General features: G+C 39.7%; 1 protein-coding gene across 3 annotated transcripts in view; it reads right to left on the minus strand.

Moving 5' to 3' along the window:
* Window positions 1–4,687: 4,687 nt before the first annotated feature.
* The window catches only part of LOC129186726 (cadherin-22-like), a 220,871-nt gene continuing 203,200 nt past the window's right edge, over window positions 4,688–22,358 (minus strand). For all 3 annotated transcript variants that reach the window (XM_054785257.1, XM_054785259.1, XM_054785258.1), the window contains 3 exons: window positions 18,271–18,420; window positions 17,965–18,066; window positions 4,688–8,135 (listed from right to left, as the gene is read on the minus strand). In XM_054785257.1, coding sequence (XP_054641232.1) covers window positions 7,603–8,135; window positions 17,965–18,066; window positions 18,271–18,420 — 785 coding nt within the window. In that variant the 3' untranslated portion in view covers window positions 4,688–7,602. The remainder of the gene's footprint in view (window positions 8,136–17,964; window positions 18,067–18,270; window positions 18,421–22,358) is intronic.

Below are 22,358 nucleotides of genomic sequence, written 5' to 3' on the forward strand. Positions count from 1 at the left end.
AGTGTGGGGAACAACATTGTAACATCTGACAAAAACATCTAAAAGCACAGAAGCAGCAAACTTTGTGAAAATCAACATTTGTGTCATTCTGAAAACTTTTGGCCACGAGTGTACACAGAATGAGTTTGGATTTTGAGGAATAATAAATGTATGGATGGATGGCATTTGATTTAAAAATCCATGCACAAAGAGCTTATCCATGCCATGCTCCAGTGTAGTTATTTGTATTTATCTTTTAGCGCATGCCAACCTAACCATGTTTTGTCCTAAAACGTGGCCACATTTTGCACAGGTGTAAAAACAAAGTGTTGGCAACAGCAGCCAGCCGACACTACAAGCAAGCTCATATCCAACATCATTTGCCAATTAATGTTTTTTTTAAAAATAATATTGTTAATGTCATGTGATTTGGTCTGCAATGAGTAAATAAAGGTTTGGCAGGCACACCGTCCATAATACTATGCAAACAAACAAAGGTCATATTTGGTTTGTCCTTGCATAGTTTGTCTGACTTTTGCTCTCGGATTAAAAGGAACCATTGATCCAAAGAGGATGTATGGATCATAATGAGAAAATATCACCCCAGGCTGTAATATATACATTATATGGATGCATGGGAGACTCCTTGACCTTTGACTCTTGTCCACGTGGGAAAAGAAGCTCACACACCTCCCGAGTGAGAGATCAGCTCACTGCATGGCCAGAAAGTTATGAGAATATATTAAAAAAATCTTTTGAATTATAATTAGTATTAAACCTTTTAGTGATAGAAATATAAAGTCATATTGTTGTGAAAAAAACATGTCATTTTATTAGAATAACTTTGTAATAAAGTCATTATTTTAAAAAAGGTACATAATTTATGAGAGCAACATTGTAATATTACAAGAATAATAATATTTCTTTCCCCAGAATAGAGCAATGACATGAAAAAATATGAAAATAGATCTATAATATTACAAGAAAAGCATTTGGGGGGGGGGGAATAAAGTTGTAATGTGAAAAAACATATATAATTTAATGGGACTTCAAATATGATTAGGAAAAAGTTGTACTATTATGAGAATAAGATAATAACAATACTCATATGAATCCCTGCTGGTCTAATTGCCCACGCTTCTGCCTTCTGCCTTTTCGATTCTCAGCCAGGGTTGCATCAGAAAAACTAAGCCAAAACCATTCATGCAACTGACTTGCTGTGGTGACCCCTCATAGGGAAGAAATAAAAGTGAAAATAAATACCTAAATACAAAAATTATGATGTAAAAATAATCGTACTTTTTCAAAAATCAAGCCATTGTTTAAAAAATATGTATACTGTATTTTCACGACCGTAAGGCGCACCGTATTAAAAGCCGCAGGGCGCAGACTTGCACGCTAAATATGCACGCTAAAACACACCGTGTCGCTCAGACGTCAGTGAGGAAGAACAACCAGCATGAAGTCCTACACGAAGGTAAAACAGAAAACCACTGCTCACAAGTAGCAGGTGTGACCAGGAAGCTAGGATACAAGCTACAAAATACAAGGCAGGGAGAAGCACGACGCAAGCGTGGACAGAAAGACAACCTGGCAACAGGTGTGTGAGATGGCAGGGCATAAGTAGTCCAGCTCATAATTGGATGCAGGTGTGTCATGAGCGTCTCCCGTGCCAGTGGAAGGTGTGCTGCAACAGATGGCAGAGAGAGGGCAGCAAAGCAGCAACAAAACTCATCACAGTAATCCCAATTAAGTCATAATATATATTTAAAAAAAGTTGAAAAAATTGAAAAAAAATCAAATAAAATTCTGCCATTTTTTAGAAACAGTCCTTATGAGAGAGAACGTAATTTTATGAAAATAAAATCTCAACATTACCAGATAAAGTCGCTTCAATCAGCACATCATGGAGGGGGGGGGGACTCATCAGTGGCCGTGATATTGTATTATATTCTGCACGTCTACGTTACAGTTCATTAGCGTTAGAATGACACCAATGAAAGACTATTGTTTTTATCCTGCTCATTTCTGTCCCAGTAGGGCACCGTAGTAAGTTTCTTTTAATAAGATACTCCATAAATCTCAAGTTGAGTACAAGGTAAAGCTGCATTCTTCGCCCTTTTGGCTGGATTGGCCTCCTCCCCGACCACGCTTACTCTCTTTTTGTTCAGAGGTCGGGGATCTGCTCTAGCCGCCCACCCTCAGAGCTGTATAGAGACACGCCCCCGTCAAGCGGTTACGTGCGAATGCTTAAAGGGGAGTTACATCCCGACCAACTTGCGCCTACGTGCTGGCTACGTGCAAAAATAAGGAAAAAACACAAAAGACACGCTCATTTCCAGCACTGACTTTCAAACACGCAGAATTGGGATGCAAATTATTTTCTGCGTGCACGCAGGAAAACCTTGCACGCAGCCAGGTCGCAAGAGCATGGCTGAGGAGGAGCGCGTGTGTCGCAAGTTTAAAAGTACATTGTGTACGGCAGCGGCTCCTCCCGTGGCGAGCGACTCCTCCGGGGACGCACGGCAGCTGCTCACATAGCATATCCGGCATTAATGCTCCTTGCCCGGCCACGGCGGGCGGCTTCTCCTGGCCAACACCCTGGTTCACGATAGCCATAGGAAGCCAGTACGGCCATCTTGCAATCCAAGGGAGTGGGCCTCACAAGCCTCGTACGATGCCCACACACGGTACGTCCTCAGCGGGTGAAACATACGACAGCCTTACATGAAGCACACCTATTCTAAAAGCACACATAATCTAAAAGCTACGGCAAGCGGCAAGCACGTGGGTGTCACGAATCACTTGCTCCTTTAGTACAATGATACCCTACTTCCTCTACATGCTGGCTACGGCAGACAAATTTCCCAGAAATTGCGGAGCTACGGCGGGATGCAACTCTCGCTTTATCAGCAAACAGTAAAGAAGAATTATACAAGAATTATACATAAAGTCATCTTAGAACGTCAAATCTTTCTTGTCATTGCAGAGTGTACAACCAAATCCTCATTATCGGAGTGATGAATGCTGAGTGACATGCTCCTTAATTGCAGCTGCAGTGGCGTCAGCGGGGGGGGGGACAACTGTCTCATTTTGACAATGATGAAAGGTGAATGATCAGCTTGTTTGCAGACAAAATTGGACCAAAAGCATCCACGTTCTTCCTGCGAGCATGCACTGACTCACAGATACAGACTCAGCGTTACGTCACATGACCATGGGACATGTGGACGACATTGTCTTTTACAGAGCGGCCCCAAAGGTGCCCACGCGAATTCATGTGCGACACTCCTATTGACCTACATTGGTGTCTATCCTTCATTGACATCACTGACATTTAGTCTATGCTAAAGGTTGCTGAGCTAAAGGTTTACAATTAATTGTCGCTCCTTAACAGAGACGCATGCGAAACACATGCAGCCAAGCAGAGATGTAGATTTGTGGAGAGTTGCCTTGCAAAAAAATGTAATTTTTAGTTGACAGTCTTGTACCTTGCTACACTTAATCAAAGTACAAAAAAAACAAAAAAAACAAAAACAAAAGCACCCGGAAACCGGTGCATTTTTATCTCTTTTTTATCTTATCTTATCTTTTTTCAATAGCTATTGTATTCTGTGCTCTACTAAGTGTCACTCTAGGTTGATATGTTTTATTCATTGACATGACAGTAAAAGTTTTTTTTTTTTTTTTTACTCGAGTAGAGTTTTACACAATCAAGAGGCAAAAAAATACGACTGTAAAGTTATAGAATTATGACAAATGAAGTCTGAATTATGAGAATAACAAAAAAAATCACAAAACTTGTAATTGAATATACAAATAAAATTATAATAATATGAAAATATAATATATTTAAAGAAATTATTTATTATGAGAAAAACCAAAGATTGTAATACTGTATTTTGAGAAGAAAGTCATGCAATTATGACAAAATAATTGTTATTATATGAGAATAAAATTGTGATATTACCGGAATAAAGTGTTTTAAGTTGCTGTCTGCATCTTCGTCACATACACGTGGACGCACAGGCGACAGTGCGCAGGAATACAGCGGGAGACAGCACAGCTTCGGTCCACCCAGGGCGTCATTGAAACCAGAACTTCCACTGCATGTGAGATGATTGATGATGAAAAATACAACAACGAATAATAACATAGAATAAATATTCATAGCTGTTAATTGAACTGTATTATAAATGTATTTTCCTCATGATTCCAATTGTTTTTTTTTAACATTTTCTTAAGTAAAAATAGCTGAACTTGCAGATTTCTATATCAAACACAGGGAAGAACACCTAAGGTGAGGCCACCGTGAGCGTGTCCTCTCAGCTTAGTGTGCAAGCCCCGCCTACAGTCTGAGTGCACACTGAGTTGGCTCATGGCGCCTGCCAGTTTGTGTTTGTCAGCATGTCACCAATAATATGAGACACCATGACTTTTTACAGCCTGTGTAATGTCTTTAATGTAAGTGTGACACCCTTGTTGTTCCTAATCAGACAATTAAATACATAGAAATGTCATACGGGAGGCACTTGCAGTATCGATGTGTCCTGAAGGGGTGGTGCGTGTGTGAGGTGGAAGGTGCTCGTCACTGCTGTTCTTCCATAGAGAGGAACAGTCAGCGTTTTTTTTTTTTTTTTTTTTTGACAGCAACAGCACCAGCTAGAGAGCAGCAAGTTAAATGCAAACTTTTTTTTTTTTTTTTTTGCTGAATGAATGAATGAATTTGACTGCCAAGATGGAGGATTAAATGCCCAAGCTCACCAGGGGGTGCTCAGACCTTTTCAACAAAGTATCATACCTTTTTCTGGAGAACAGGGAGTTTGTACTTCCTATACAGATAAAAGGTAATAACACACGTTTAATAAACGGGACTAAGAAGTATTTGAAACAAAATATTTTAACAAAACTGAAATATTCTCTTCTTTTTCTTGTTATCCTGCATTGACACAAATAAAACGTTCCAAAGGAGTCCGTGCCTCAACAGCCATGAACCTCATCGCACGTCACTGTTGGCACCTTTGCTTCCACCTTGTGTTGTGACGGAACAAAACAACAAAATTGTTCATGCTCAACCTCCAAATTTTTGTTACACATTCGCTGCATATTGGTTGAATCCCAAACTGTACGACCACTGTAAGCAGGTGTTATTGAGCAAAAGCTACATTTCCTACAGCTTCAGTGAGGTTGTGTATTGTTAAGCCAGAGAACACCATGAGATGATCGACCATCGAGGTACGTACTGTAACTTCCAGCATACACCTTTTGTCTTGTTTTGTTCCGATTGTGAATGTCAGCCATGGTTTGAATGTCAGATGAAAAGCGACCTCGCCATCCTCTTGTGGCGTTGCCAGTTACAGCAGCCTGGCAGAAGGGCAGCCTGTTTGACAAAAGGTGCTTTGCTTAGCTGTGGATGTCAAAACACAGAGACATTGAACACAACAGTCTATCAAAAAAATTAAATATTTATTAGTCGTTTTCGCTCTCTTTTTGTCAGTTGCAAACGGAGGTCAACATGAAATAGCTATAAGGATGATGTGACCCGTTCATTCGTTCAACCTTTAAACATCCCGAATGGCTTCCGACAGAAAACAAAAAACAAAAATTGGGATTTAAAAAAAAACGAACATCTTTTACAAACACATGGAGCAAAATGAGGAGAGAAAATTGGACTCCAGTGGGGGGGGAATTCCATGAAACAGTTATTTAGTTTAGTCCTCGTTTATTTTGAACCTCGCTGCCTTTAAACCAGCTGTGTCAAAGAAATTCACATATTTCTGCCCTCACCCCCCGCAAAATAATAAAAAGAATTGCAAAAACGTTTCACATTCTGTCTTCTTCTGCGCGTTCCCCTTTTTAGCAAAAAGAGGTCATAGAAAATAAATTAATAAATCCAAATATTTTCCCGGCCTTGCATCCGTCCTTCTCCTCGTCTTTTTGTCCCTTGAACCAGACTCCAGTAGAAATGATGTGAATAAATACATTACAAAAACAAATAAATACATAAATATTAGCTCCTTTTTTCTTTTTTTTAGAAAAAAAAAAAAAATATACAGTATTGAAGGGTTGCCTTGGCCGTTTCACATCAGAAGAACAAAAAAAAAAGACTGAAAATAAAGCGAAGTACGTCGTCCATTTGAGGGAAAGAAGATGCGGACAAAAGTATTGGGACACCTCACGTACAGGATGTGAATGTGAAAAAAAAATGCAGTTAGCAATAACGGCTTCCACTTTTTTTGATAAGACAGTATTTCTGATTTTTTTTTTGTTTTTGTTTTGAATAATCAGCGGCATGATGGGCAGTTTTTTTTATATCCAATAAGTATTTCATATTTAATCTATACACGTGTTTATTTAATTCAAGACTTTAGGGATAAATGTGTCTCATCAATCATGAGCATTTTGTATTGATAATAATAACAGACATTTAAACTGTCAACTTATTCACTCGGTCAGAGCGATGCTGACCTTCCTGATTTCTTGGAAGGCCAGGTAGGAGGCGGAAATCAGTACTCCCAACACCTGTTAGCACTGTTAGGCTATGTTTTGAAATCAGACACATCAATTACATGCCTGTAATGTCTTCTTTTGCCTCCCGGGAGTTCCAGGAAGTCAGGACGTCCGTTCCACAAATCCTGCCTAGTAACAAGAGGGTGTAAACAATCTTAACAATGTTGTTGATTTATTTTGTCTGCTGGGGAGTTGTATAATAAATCATTGGTCATTTTCGTTGTCTGAAGGTATCAAGGCAGGTGCAGCAACTCGAGAGAAATGTTTTTCAAACCTGCTAACTTTGGTTGTCGAAGGCAAAATTCAAATATTTTTGTTTTTTTACAGTGAGTGAGTAAACTAAAAAACAAAACAAAAAAAAAACGCTCCAAAAAAGTCATTTTTTGGGGAGCATGGGAGGCCCCAATGGTGTTATATTCTCTGAGGGGAGGTGCCACAGTTTGAAAAGCCCTGATGTGATATATTACAATTGGAAGATAAATTAAAAAAAACAGTATTATTAAGTAATGGTTTCATATTGAAGATATAAGAATATACAAGGTAGGTCAGAGGTCACGGATGTTTGACCTGAGGACAGCCTATTGTCGTTCTTCTTCCACACCCGCATCATCCAAGCATGTTTTATGGGCCTTGCGTAGTGCATCGGAGAACAGGAAAGGACTTTCCCAAAAGTGTTCCCACAAGGTTGCGAAAAATGTCTTACTAATAATTGAGATTAAAGGGTGAACCAAGGGGTCTCGTCCAACCCCTGATTGATGTAAGAACTGACTAAGAGGTGTGTCCCAATACTTTTTGTCCATAGAGTGTCTGCAAAACTTTCTTCAAGCTGCAGTCAGGAGCGTCTCGTCACCTGACTGGAACGTTTCTTGCCGCCATCTCAAGCTAAATGATCATTTTCGGAACCCGGCATCTCCGTATCTTTCTCGCCTCTCTCATCATCGCCACAGCTGTCACGCTAGCATCCTGAAAAAAGTCCAGCAGAGGCTAAACCCAGCAGGAAAACCATCAGGAACTGTTCTTTCAAGGATATTTAGCTGAGATCACTGCAGTCAAGAAGAGGACAAAGAAGAAGAGGAGGAGAATTGGAAGTCTATGTGGAGACCGGACACTGTGCTAGGACACGTCCTCGTCTGGCTTCCCTGGAGCGTAGTAGCCCGCCAGCTGCCGGAAGCGCGGCCCCCAGTCACTGAGGTATGAGAAATCCTGTTCAGAGGTGGTGGACAGTGTGTGGATGGAGCTGAGCGACAGGGCAGGCGAGCTGCTGCCCTCGAAGGCGTACGTCTGGAACGAGTCATACGGTGGCACGGACAGGTCGGCGTCGGCTTGCTCCACCTTCTTTCGGATGTAGCCTTTGAAAAGAGAGAAGTCGGCCGCGGTCACTGCGGTCGCGGCCTCTACCCCGCCAGCTACCCGGCTAGCTTGTATCCACTGCGGCAGTGAGCGGATATCCGGACCCGAGTCTGCGCTCTTGGCCTCGGGGAAGTCGTAGAGGTTCCTGAGGGCACTCATGTCGTAAGCCTGAGTGTCCTGCTCGCCGCCGCCTTCGTCGTTGTACTTGATGACGTTGTCTCGCATGTCCTCCTCATCCTCCGCCATCCGCTGGCCTTTCCTGTGGCGTTTGAGTGTCAGGATGAGCAAGACGAGGACTGATGCAGGAAAAAAAAACACATACGGGTTAGTGGAAGGACTTTGCAAAGTGAAGGAAGGACATTGGATTTCGCCTCAAGTCTGCTGCTTCCATCAAATATTCAATCATCAACTCATCTTTGGCAAACCTAAAGGGAATATTTGTACTAGTTCAAGGTACAACTACTGATTTTGAACAACCTCACCCAAAAAATTGTCCAAGGCAGTGGTTCCCAAACTTTTCACAATCGCGTACCCTTTGAGATATCTGACTGGAAGTCTGAGTGGTTTGTCTTCTGTTTGGTGAATTGGTTTGTATCTGCATGTGTACTGCGTATTTAAGTGGTGACAAGCTGTGGTAAGATGTGGTGATGTGATCGTTACGCTCTTTTGCTGTGCTTTGGTCTGCGACGACATGGAAATAATCAGTACAATGCAATTATTGTCACATGTAAACATCCATCCATCCATTTTCTATGCCGCTTCTCCTCATTAGGGTCGTGGGGGCATGCTGGAGCCTATCTCAGCTGACTTCGGGCGAGAGGCGGGGTACACCCTGGACTGGTCGCCAGCCAATGGCAGGGCACATAAAGACAACCATTCACACTCACATTCATACCTATGGACAATTTAGAGTCACAAATTAACCTAACATGCATGTTTTTGGAATGTGGGAGGAAACCGGAGTACCCGGAGAAAACCCACACACGCACGGGGAGAACATGCAAACTCCACACAGAAATGCCCCAGGGGAGAATCGAACCCAGGTCTTTCCGATCTCCAGACTGTGACTGTGTGGCCAACGTGCTCAACATGTAAACATAATCATTACAAATCATTACCAAAACAAAAGGCACGCACATAAAACACAGAAGCCAATAAGGAAATTAATTCAATACGAGGCTTATTACTGAGCCAAATGGACATATGAGCACATATAGCATGAGATTATGCACCAAGCCAAACTGAACAGGAGCACAGAACTAACAATATTAAAAACGTATCTTGATGCATTTACGCACAGCATTAACATTTATGAACAAGGACGATGTGAAAGGAAGTCACACACATAAGTCTCAATCTGCGTGGCACATGGTGTGTTCAAGGACCGCCAAACAAAGTGACGGCAACGCCCGAACAAGACCCATTACTCGTGAAAGCATAAATGTACGTACATGTGCAAAATTGGGGGTTTTCTACCATAACCAGTGCATCCGGTCAACTAACAAATGACACATACAGCTTAGAAAACTATTAGTCACAGCATCATCTTGAAGATTAAACACTTTTAATGCACAACGTCATCATCAGCGTACTTATTTGTTCATCTAATGCACACAGAACAATGAACAACTTCATGCTGTCGCCTTTCTTCTGCACAGAACTGCCTGCTGTGGTTGTTCACATGAGGTGTTCGAGCGCATTATGTAAATCTCAGCACTAATGTAGTCAAGCCATTTTTTATTTTTATTTACATTCCCCCTACGGCAATCTGCGTACCTTTAGGGGTATGCGTACCCCACTTTGGGAACCGAGGGTCCAAGGTAACTGGGGTCAAATATAAGTTGACCGGTCACTTTTAGGCAAATAATTCTATTTATTTTAAAAATAATACTTTGGTAGGTGTGGTCCACATTCACAACCCATCCTATTCAGACTTTCAGGGATTATTTTATGTTGACGCTAGATATTTTGAATGAAAACATAGAAGCTGATGTGAGTTTACTGCATGTTCTTTATCAGAACCAGTCTTCTTTAAACTTTATGACATTGTTATTCTCTGTGGGAGTTCTGTTCATTTTGAAATCATTGGGTTGCTAAGGAGAACTGTGGGCTGGATTTTTGTTTAGCATCTTTTGCCTTCAAAGGTTATTTGATATTACAGTTGTCCCTCGCTACATCGTGGTTCCAACATCACCTCTCGCTCTATCTTTTCGGAAATTAATTAATTAATAAATGACCGCTTTTTCGTGGTTGACGATGAACTGTAATCTGTCAAATATATTGAAAGACACTAGGCGTCGGTAATGTTACATTGATGAGACATGACATTAGATTAAATGACCTTAATAATGCATTGAGTCAGCCATGACATGTCTGACATCACATAGTGAAAATAACTTCTCATTCCATTCCGTGTGGAAGTGGTAAGTTTGTGGCTTCTTACTTTGTCCTTCTTCCCCACTCCGTTTGCAACCCCTTCTTTAGTTTAGAATAAATAAATCTGAAGCTAACTAGTTAGCTCGGTAGCATGCTATGTTTAAAGCGGCGGTTGTCTTTTATGTCCCTGCAGTGATCCCGTTGCCTGCGCATTACAGTTTACAATGTGTAAATATTCCATTTATTAATATTGAGTCCTATTTCACTGAAATTCACTTATCGCAGACGGAATCAATTAACCGCGATGAACGAGGGACAACTGTACCTAATTAGGGTCAAAGCGTGGCGGTACAAGCACACTCCTGAACTTGCTGTGTGTCTTATTGTGTGAATGCTGAGAAACATTTACACATATACAATTCTAAACAGTTCGTCTATTTCGTCCCCTACTTCTTATTTCGCCTCATTTGTTGTCTGCTAATTGCGCCCACATTTCTCAAACCAACCCAACTTCAAAACGTTTGTACGTATTGTAAAGTTTTTCATTTCAAATGCATGAGCATGATCCATCCATCCATCCATCCATCCATCCATCCATCCATCCATCCATCCATCCATCCATCCATCCATCCATCAAGGAGAGGATCTTTATATCAGTACACATTCACAGCCTGAAGAAAGTAAAGATTACGTGGATGCAGAGCCACTTACAATGAGAGGATAACTGAATATACTGTACTGCATATGCAGTCTGTAGTGTATATGCTAGGAGCAATTAAATGATGCCAGTGGAGGGAGCTCATTAAGCAGTGGGTGTCTAGGTATCTTCAAAAACAGGTTGCCTGTTGCCTAAATCAAATACCTTAAAAACATGCAGAGAGATAAAGAAAGGCCTATAAATAACCGCGGAGTCGTTTGTGGCCGAGAGCACATAGTTTGACGCCGTGAAGTCATCAGTACAAAGACACAAAAGAAGACATGTCCATCATTAGATCAGTGTCGGGCCTTTATGCTGTGTAAAAAAAAAAAAAATACAATGCACGCCAGCATTATGAGATGGAAAAGTTGAAGGTGGCCTTGAAAGTTACAAACTTTCCATCACTCGATTCTGCCATGTAGGTGTCGGTGTCAATCATCTTACTGAACTTAAATATAAATGGTTATTGACAGTTACAGCCAACACAGCAGCATTTATGCCAACACATAAGCAAGCAGTCAAATGATTGTTAGAATATTGTCATAGCATTGTGACAAACTAGTCTTCATCTTATGAGAATGAATTTGTAATATCTTAATAATGATCAAGACTGTTTTGTATATAAGAATATATACTCTATATGGCTTTCACTAAAAAAAAAAGGGTTTATTCTCGTACTACATCTTTTTTCTTAAAAAAAAAAAGCTTCATTACCCCCCCCCCCCAAAAAAAACAACTTTATTCAAGTCATATTTTAAAAACCCCAAAATACTTTATTCATGTTATTTACAGCTTCCTCAAATAATTATGAATTTATTTATGTAATTTTACAATTAGTTTCAACTTTCCTCAAAATAACTTTTTTCTCTAAAAAATGTGTCATAATTGCAATACTACGACTTTATTCTCATAACTTTACTTTATTATATACACTTAAAAAGATGCTATTTTTGGAACATTACGACTGAAAGATTACAAACATTTTGGCATGAGTTTGGCATGAATGATGAATCAAAAAATGCAAATAAATTTTTTACATTTCCTTTACAAAAATGACCTAAATATAGTATTATTACATGTTATTCTGGAAATAAATGGCTTTATTCTCAAAATGTTATGACAAGTTTATTCTTGTAATATCAAAATGTTTTTCTTTTTCTTATTTTACTTATTTAAGATTTTTTTTGGTAATATTATGACATTGTTCTAGTAATATTACAACTTTTTTGCAGGGGAAAAAATACTTTCCTTATTTCATGACCTTAACTAAAAAAACGTGAATTCATAAAAATGTCACGAGATCTCACACAATTAAAAACGGCCTTGCAATAATAAAAAAATGAATCACACGATAAATGAAAATGAACTGGCTAATTTTGCTTGCCTCCATATTTTACCATGTGTACGCATGTCTGTTTTCATCGTCTCTCGCCTCCAAACAGGCAGGAAGAGAGTTCACTCTGTGCACTGGGTGAGCACCTAGATGCTTCATAGAACAACGGCATTCCATAAAATGTTTGGAGTGAGACCTCTTGTCAGTCACACAGTCACTTTGTGTCGGCGGGGTTAGGCATGGCCGCTAGCGTACACACACAGATTGCAGTAATAATAATATTATAATAATAATATTATAATTATAATAATATTACGCCACTTCTTGTAACTTCAGGACTTCTTTCAAAACTATTTTAGAAGGTCTGATCATGGAATGTGGCCATCAGGCTTGCTTATAATGTCCAATCACTGTCCTCTTACTACCCTGGCAATGTTGTCTATTAGCATTGAGTTTATTCTTCTTTGCCGTGAATGAATTGCCAGGGGTGCTGTGAGTTGGCAAACAGCCCTGGCTAGTGTTTTTTTTACGGCGCGCACCCCTGTGCATACTACAGCGTGAGCATTGGGTTCAGCCCTAACGAGGAACGTGAGGCAGACAACTCTGAACTACATCGTGTGTTCAGATGTTTCTTGTGCAAACAGCGCGGGCCGTGTGAGGCGCATAACCTTGCTGATAACAGGCGGGCGTCACTGCCTATTAGCCGCACAGATGCTTGAAGCCAACACTATTGAAAAGCCATTTAATTCGGAGATTAGCGTGCCTCTGGCAACATTAATACAACACTTTCCACCTGTGTAAAAACCACATGTAGCTGTTCCCTCCGCCCACCTCCTCCCATGTGTACAGATGTTGCAATAAGCACTCCTGACAAGACGCTTAATTTGCCCCCGGGCTGCGTCGGTTGGCCCTCGCCGGAAGTTCACAGCCAGCAGATGGGAGTTAATTGGAATGGATGCAATGCAGATGCTGATGCGGCGTGGATTCATTACATCAGGCCTGTAGATGAACTGATGGAGGGGACTGTTAATGTTTGTTTGTAAGCTAATTAGGGTGAAATTTGTTTTCATTTTGCTCATCAGCCAACAATTGATGTGATAGGGAAATGGTCCTCTCTTTAGGGCGGCAAGATGCCTGCTTTAAGTTGCTTTAGGTGTGGTGTGTTTCTGTGTGTGTGTGTGCGTGTGCATGATGACAATTTACACACTGCAATCATGCATGTAGTTTAGGAATACACTGAGGTAATTTGTCTAGTTATGCACTAAATATGTGTATTTGGATTTAAGGATACACTTCAATTAAATGTCTACCCACTTGAATTTCCTAGATTAGTGACAGAAAACATGCTTTCAGGGTTTTTTTTTTGCAATTTTATTTATTTATTCAAATCTTTCTAAATTTCAAGTAATATTACTTTTTTTTAGGCTGTCACCCAAAATGTTTGGCATGAGCAAGATCAAATGGTCAGATGACATAGTAGTAGGGATGATACTAGAGAGAATATGACAAAATGTCCTTGGACTACTGTATGTAAAATCACCTAACTGCTATTTGAAGAAAACAAATATATACACGTATTTTAAATATTGATTATTATAGACAGATCTTCTATTAAAAAAAATACAGTATATCTTAATTACAAAAACTATGAGGTAAATTTATAATAATCACTTGACTGCATTGCATATTTAGTATACATTTTAGGAGATTTTTTTTTCTTACAAAAACTCGAGTATTATAGGAATATAAAATAAAAAAAATCTTTTAATTGTTATTTAAAACTTGTTATACACATTTTATGGTTTATTATCTGATGAATTATTATATTACTTTTTTTTTTTTTACAAAAACTTGACTATGAGCAAAATAATTTTAGAAATAAAATAACAATGAATCGCTTCATTGTTATTTAAAAAAATAAATCCTAATACTAATAGGCCTATATAGAAAATACTTTTATAAATAATACAATTACTGCATTGACCCGGATATAAGACAAACCTGAATATAAGACTTTATATATTATATAAGTCTTTTTCAGAGTTAGCTTTGGGGAAAAAATATGTATGCATTTATATTTCCATATATTCTGAGAAAAAAAACACGATAAGTGAATTTCCATTAAGTAGGATTCAATATTAATAAAAAGAATATTTTTGCAGTTAGAGCAAAGAAAACCTGTTTATGACATTCTAAATACAGTTTTTAACATTATTAGAGCCTTGTAGACATGAAACAACACCCCTATAGTCACCTTTACATTCATATTACCTAATACAGTGGACATAATAAGCTCTGGTAAAACATGGAAACTCGACATAATCTACAAATGGCTTGTCTTTCAACATTTTTTGACGAATAATAGGCCATAGTCAGCCACGAAACGGCGATCATTTCATTTATTAATTAATACATTTTTGAAAACACGCGATAGAGTGAAGGGGCAATGTTCCAACCGTGAAGTGGTGAGGGGCGACTGTAAATAAAGTAGCCATTTTTTTATTTTTTATTTTCTGATTCCAGTAAATTGGCTGAGTGACACCCCATAGAGGAATATACTTGTGAAGCTCAGCTGCTGCCCTCATGTTGACTTGTGAGCGACTTAGCCTTTTTTAAAGTGCTTTGCTAAGACGCTCCACTCCATTTTCTACCAATCAGTCATCCGATGTGGCTTTGATGCAACGCCAGAAAGAGCCTCTCACTTAAAATGAGAATATATTTCTTCCTGTGGGAGATGCAGAAAGATGAAACATGCATTTTTATGTCTATTACAGTCATGGCATTATAAGGTTGGTTTTGTGGGATTAGTGTACCTAATGAAGTGTCTGATTCTGGTAGTTTTAAAGTTACAGTACTTGCAGGAAATGACACCAGTTCAACCTACAGTAGTTGAATAAGTGAAGTATTAATATCGTTAATACCAGTAGCATATTCCTGCACATGCTCCATCATCCATTCATCCATCATAAAGGCCTTGTAGATTCTATTAAGAGTGTGTTCCTAAGCTCATACGTACATAGCTAACACACTCTTCTCTTTCATAGCCAGCCGAGCTTGCCTCCAATATGTACACAACATGTTTGTCAATGCTTTTTAAAAGCACTGATGAATAAATGATGCTCTGCTCCCGAGAAGATGTTCTGCTTAATGGAGGCATATTTATAACACGTCTCATTAGGACGGGCTCTTGAAAAGACATGGATAGCAGAGTTAGTCACGGTTACAGCAGGAGGGGTGTTACCCATCATTCAGGTGGTGGAGCGATCGGCCCGTTACACCACCACCAAGGAACTTGGTAAGCGATAAGCTTATACATAAATGTTTCGCCTGCAAAAGTTAGCCAACATTTTCTGTCTATCTTTGCATGTCTACGTGCATGTGCAGAGTCTTTTGTACATAAAGTGAAGAGAGTGTGCGGCACTTTCTTTTTACTCGATGATAAGATGGAAAATGACAAGCAAGACCCTCACCTCCAACATATCCTCCACAGTCAAACCCTGGTTTTCATACGACCCAGTTTCGTACACTGTCTCCGTTTTTGTACAATATTTTCTAAAGTAGTCCGTCTGTCCTCCACTGCATCGTTCCACAAAATCAAACCCAGGTCTTCCCGATCCCCTGACTGTGACTGTGTGGCCAACATGCTAACCACTAGAACACCATCAACATTTTACTACAAAAATGATATACAGTGAGAAATCCTACAGTTTATATTGTATTTTCCCCTTTTTCTTTCACCTCATATTTGATCCCAAATGCTGATACTATGTGGGAATGCATAGAGCTAAGATTTGATGACCTTATTGAGTGCTAAAGTGCATATTTGTGTGGTGCATCTCTCTGACAAACAAACTCCAGGCTGGTACTGGTGGATGGTGGGTCTGTATTCATTGTGTGCTTTTAATTTAATGTTGTTCCTGTTATAGTTTTACACAATACATACACAAATATGATCAATTCGATCTATATATCTATAATGTACGTATGTTTGGCTGATGTGTTGAAAATCTTTCCCAGTGTCTGCTAGCACTGCTAATGCTATTTACTAGCGATGAGTTAGTACCCTACTATCTGTATCTGTTCACCCATCTAAATTATCTGTATCCGTAGCTGTACTCGAAGTGGGCGGGGCATGGGCCGGAAGTGGGCATGGTTTAACCGGAACTGTGTGGGGCTTAAATCGATAGATTATTGTACGTCTGAAATTGACATGGATAGATCAGAAGTTGCTATATTTATTGTTTATTATTCAGCTATATGTGTACTGTGTATGTGTGTAAGTGATCTGTAAGACTATTATTTAATTATTTTGTCATGATCTGTGTGAAGTCGGTGGTTGATGCAAACATCCCAACGGGAAAATAATCTGTCAGCCTTGTTCACTGTATTTTTCTCAAAAGCACCACGTTCAGTACTGCGAGCAAAGTTTTTCAACTGACTTTATATCACCAGCCAAATTAGAAGCAAGCAGAAAAAAAAACACAGGCGGTGACCAACGCAACATGAGGCGAGCTGAGGAAAACCTAAAAAAAAAAACATCAAGCGTGGAGGCAGTGACAACGCGACACGAGCCGCTTTCAACTCTGTCTTTTGCACCACTAACGTTAAGGAACAAGTTTACCAACTAACTTTAAATATCATACAAACCAAAATAGAGGCGAGCTGAGGAAAACTGAGTACTACTTCGAGCAACGCGAGCTGGAGTCAAGCCACTGTCTGTGTGTGAAAGAGTGAGGCACTGCTCCTCTCCGGCTGCAGCCTGAAGCAAGTCTGTCTATGGAGGGGCTGTCGACAGAGAAGACTGAATCCATAAGTAGTTAGCCAACGAGGATTTTCCTTCAGCACGAGTACGAATAATGACGAGCTGTTCTGCTTTCATGCTCGTACTCGGCAAAAATGCATTATCTGTAACGGATACTCGTCTAAAACCAGTATTTGGCTCAGCCCTACTATTTACATTGACACAAGCCCCCAAATGGCTGTCCTTTGCTACACCTCCCAGTAACTAGCAACTCGTAACACAAATTTTTAGCTTGCAGTACAAAGCAAAAGGCTTGCATCTAAAAAACATTTGTTAGTTGGGACACTTGTAATTGACAATTAAAACAATACCGGCAGTGCTCCACCTTCTCACTTCTCTCTGGCAGTCGACTCCGTGACAAGACAACTCAACTCAAAGTGACAGCAGATACAAACAACTTTGGTCTTGTTGCGAGAGCCAGAAGCTAAACTTACCATTCAAAATACCCTTTTCTTTGTCCATTTCTCCTCAATATTTGTTCCCGCTTGTGGCTCCACAACCACCGCTGCGTTTCCTCAAACTACATGTGGGCCAATGCTCAAACAGGACGCGCGTAAAACACAAAATTGTGCTGTTAAAGGAAACTTTTCTGTTAAAGCATTATTAACTCTATTACATTATTAACGTTATTAACGCATTCACTTTCACCACCCTAATTAAAACATTTCAAAGTTTGTAAACTCTGTTATGTTTTTTTTTTTTTTGCTTCAAACTAATTTTCTTTTGTGGAAAAAAGGGGGCAAAATGGCTCCTTTTGCTCATTAGGGTTTCCGACTCCTGTCGTAAACCCAATCTTGTCTATCGTCTCGTGACACTTCTAGTGATTATCCATCCATTTATCCCCCTATATGGTCAGAGTCAGCTAGCCAACCATACATTCATGAGTCCATCCATCCAGCCATCCATCCATGTGCTTACCTATGAGGATGAGCATACACACCAGCAGAGCTATAAGTGCCCCCGGGCTGAGAGCTGCACTCATTACATAGGCTGTGGCATTGCAGGACTCGATGGCTCCCTCTGTGTGGACAAACACAAAATCACATTACATAGAATCAACAACAGTCAGCAGGCACCGATTAGAAGCCATCCAGTGCAGCTCTACTTGGGGGGGGGGTGTACAAATGTAAGCAGCTAACAGCAAGTGTGTGCAAACCCAAACAACACAGACGACCTTTCAGCGATGATGATGATGGTGATTGCTGCTAATGGCGTGGTGCTCACCTGTGTCACAGTCGCAGATGTGAATGGTCAGGGTGCCCGTGGAGCTGAGGGAGAGGGGACCGCTGTCCTCCACCAGGATGGGGAGGAAGTAGACGTTCTGCTCATGACGGTTGAAGCCTGAGCGCTTCATCTGGATGCCAGCAGTGGTGTCTGGGCGGTCATACAAAATGATGTGCAAGTATGCCATTAACATTCATGCATTATTCACTGAATGAATTTATTTGTCCAAACACATTTTTATAATAATATTAAATGACACTGGGAGGCAAGCTAAATATCCCCAATCACAGGAAATTACATCAGATAAAGTAAGTATTGATTACACATAAAGACAAAAATAAGAGGGCCAAAATGCATACAAAAAAATTTACTATAAAAAACCCCCAGTACATTCAAATAAAATAAAGAAAAAAATCATTGGCACTATCATCTGATTGGTTCTTCTTTGGCACATGCCTTGCCCACACTCAAAACGTTTTAAAAATCGGGTTTAGTCCTCTGTAATTCTGCAAAGCAGTGAACAACAAAATGAAGCTCAAAGCCTCTTTAGTAAAGCTAATAATAACACTTTCTCTTCAGTGGAGGTAATAATTTACTCCCCTATAGTTGTGCAATGTAATTTAAATGTTAGACATACCGTACTCTATCTAACATTGTCAAACATTCCACCACTCCAACAGAACACTAGTAGCTGGTACAGTGTTGCCATAACAACAAGAGATGCTGTTCTCTTCTTTACAAGCCAGTGTACCATCAAGGGATATTTTTTTTTCTCCCTAGAACAAATACAGGCTAGAGAATGACCAGAATGAACAGAAATTAAACGTCACCGGTTTGTATATGAAGCCTTTCCTCAGAGACAAAGATAGATGGAAGAGAATTCCCTCCGAGGTTTTGACAAATAGAGTCGGAGTGGCTTTGTGGGCACACTTGCATTGCAGATATCAAGCAATCCATCTTCCAGAACGTACATCACCATTATCCATGCCGCTCTAGTACTCCTCTGGCACATGCTGAACAATCTCTCTTTTAACGCTTGTGCACGGGAACATTACGCCCCTGAACTTGTCCTTTTGACTTTAACTCAGCTTGTCTCTTACACTGAAAGCCACCCCAACCATAAGAGTGAGGGATTTAATGGTTTTAATGTATTTTTTGTGGTAAAATCATATTAGATCTGATCATATTACATTATTAGAATTAGCATGCCAGCTGTTTTTATCCAGTTTCAATTCATTAATAAAACAAAACCTTATAGGTTTGCCTAATGCATTCTATGCTCAAGTCGCTTTCTTGCGCTGTGGCATATCTACTGTTAGAAAGCTAGCACTTTTTTGAAGCTTTGGAAATAGTACCAGAGTACAGTGCATGATGTACTTATATCCTTACTTGTCTACTTAGTTGTCTAACATAGTGCCGGAAAAAGTTCCTCCCGGTAGTGATGTCCGGATCGATACTGAATTATTGATATCTCCGATACCGCATCTTTATGCTCTAAAATCAATTCTCAAATCAAAATAAAAATACTTTGACGCTTCAGTCATTTGTGGTCATGTATATGAAAGTAACTAATTATATACTGTAGCTCTTGTGTAAACGATACATGGTTGGTGGGAACTACTTTTTGTTCCACCTGGGTAAGTGCGTAATGCGTAACGGCAGCGGCACTCTGCTCAGTCAGTCTGTGGCCATGTGGAGCCAGGTGGAAATTGTGATTTAGTATTCATCGTTATACACAGCGTATTAGCTTGGCTATACTGTAAATCATGCAGCTAACTCAATATACAGTCAAACCTGTCTTAGCGGCCACCTTTATAGAAAGGCCACCTGCCTATAGCAGCCACTGAAAAATCCCCCCCAGCAAATGTACATGTTATAGACCCTGTGTATAGCAGTCACCTGTCCAACACAGCCAGCAGCCACCCATTTTGTCTCCCTTGGTCAATATCTGACCTGCATATAGTAGCCAAATTACCAACTCAAGTAGAAGCTTCATGCATGAAAAAGTTTTGTTTTTCAATCAATGACGCCGTCGTGTGTAGATTTTAATTACTGAGTCCTAGCTCAGTCACAATCATTCACAAGATCCACACAAACTGTCAGTTGTTCCACATAAAAAAAAAAAGCCGTCTTCTTTTGACCTTGCTATTTCCTGGTCAAACATGTAACTTTAAGAGCATTTGCACCAAACATTACCGCAAAGTAGGCTGGGAACAGGACGTGCTCCCAGCGACGCTACAATAAAAAAAAAAAAAACATATGCTAGCATGCATGCGGCAGTGGGAGCAAAACTGAGTTTGGCTGTACTTAACTGAAGTATTTTATCAGTTACCAGTTATTATTAAGCCTCTAGCTTCCTTTTAGTAAGTAAAAACCTTGGCTATGATTGCACTACATTGTCATGTAGACCTACAAAGTACACTTGGAAGAACAAGAGGTGAATAAATGTATTGCAACTGATGTGAAACTGATGAGGGGTCGGATTAAATAAGCTTTGCTTCTTCCTACTCCTTTTTGGACATGCAAAATTGTGAATTGTACTATGTGATGTGCTACTGTTTGACTCATGCATGTTCAGGATTAAAACCATGAACCATGATAATAACAAGCCTAGTAGTGCTGTACAACTTTTATCAGCAGTCCGCAGTGCCATCTACTGGTCAACATTATTATTATTATTTTTTTCCCTTTTTTCCTCTACTGGTCAACATTCAAGCTGGACGCCAACCTGTCTATAGAGGCCACCTGTCTATTGCGGCCACTTTTGCAGACTCCCTCTAGTGGCCACTATAGACAAGTTTGACTGTACCTTGGAGTAAAAAAAAATAAATACTCTGATGTCTTGAATGCTTTATGCTATGAGCTATGGTATGATTTGAAACACACCACTTTTTAAAGTTTAACAGACACATTAGATGTATTTGCTCAAAGTATCGTATTGGTATCGCCAACTCTGAATTTTACTCAGTACCGGATCGGAAAGGAAATCATCGCACATCACTACCTCCTAGTCACTTGGTACTTTTAAGAGAAACAGTAGTCAGCAAGACGCCATTTGATTAGTTACAAAAGATGAGTGAATCTGAATGGTAATGCAACAACAACAACGTGGGCTCAACACTGAAATGTACTCTTGATGTATTGTTATTTACAGATGAAATGGTCCATAAGGTCATTCACTGAGAGGACCTTTACTGACTTTTTGCCAAACTCAGACCACTTTGTTTTTTCTTCTTGTGTATCTTTTTGTTATTTGTTTTATTTACTAACACTCTAATTTGAAAAAATCTGACCTAATATTGACTTTTCATTTACATTGCATCAGTATAGACTGATGAATAAACTACGCTGAATTTTAAAATGTGGTGGAAACGCAAACAAAACACAGGAACCTTTGAGCTTCAGGAACTATCCAGTAGATACCAGGAACTAAAAATTCCTGACCTTTTCATGGAAAAGGGGCCCTGTATGTTAGGATACCAACTGGTAGCACATAATCATATATGCATATAATCACCTTTTCACTGTACTGTGTGTTTTCTCTTTATTTTACATTCTATACATGTCAGCATTTGAAACCTTCTAAGCATATCTGCTTTATCTGCTTGTGTGCAATGACAATAAAACATCTGTCTATGCTATCTGTGTCACACATCAGGAAGAGTAGTATCCTTATGTGTATGCTTTAGCGCTTTCTGTACGCAGGTTGCTGTTTTTCTGTGTCGGCATAGCAACTGTTAGCATTTTTCCCCAGCCCCTTTAGGCTTTTGAAGTAGTGCCTGACTACAGAGCATGACGCACTCTATATAACCCCGAAGGCTTTGTGTACTCAGGTGGCTATCTTGCTCTATATTGGCATACCAACTGGTAGCATGTTATCGTCGTTTCTAGCCTCGTTAGGCTTTTCAGATGATGCCTAACGACAGGGCACCATGTATAATCCTTATGTGTCTGCCTTAGTGCTTGGTGTACTCAGGTTACTATCTTGTTTTTAGGGTGTCCCAATACAACTTTGTCCCTTCTGATACAATACTGATATTGTAGCCTTGCATATCCGCCAATACCAATATTAATCCAATCCAATATCA

This window comes from Dunckerocampus dactyliophorus, chromosome 8 (genome assembly GCF_027744805.1).
Source record: "Dunckerocampus dactyliophorus isolate RoL2022-P2 chromosome 8, RoL_Ddac_1.1, whole genome shotgun sequence".
NCBI lineage: Eukaryota > Metazoa > Chordata > Actinopteri > Syngnathiformes > Syngnathidae > Dunckerocampus > Dunckerocampus dactyliophorus.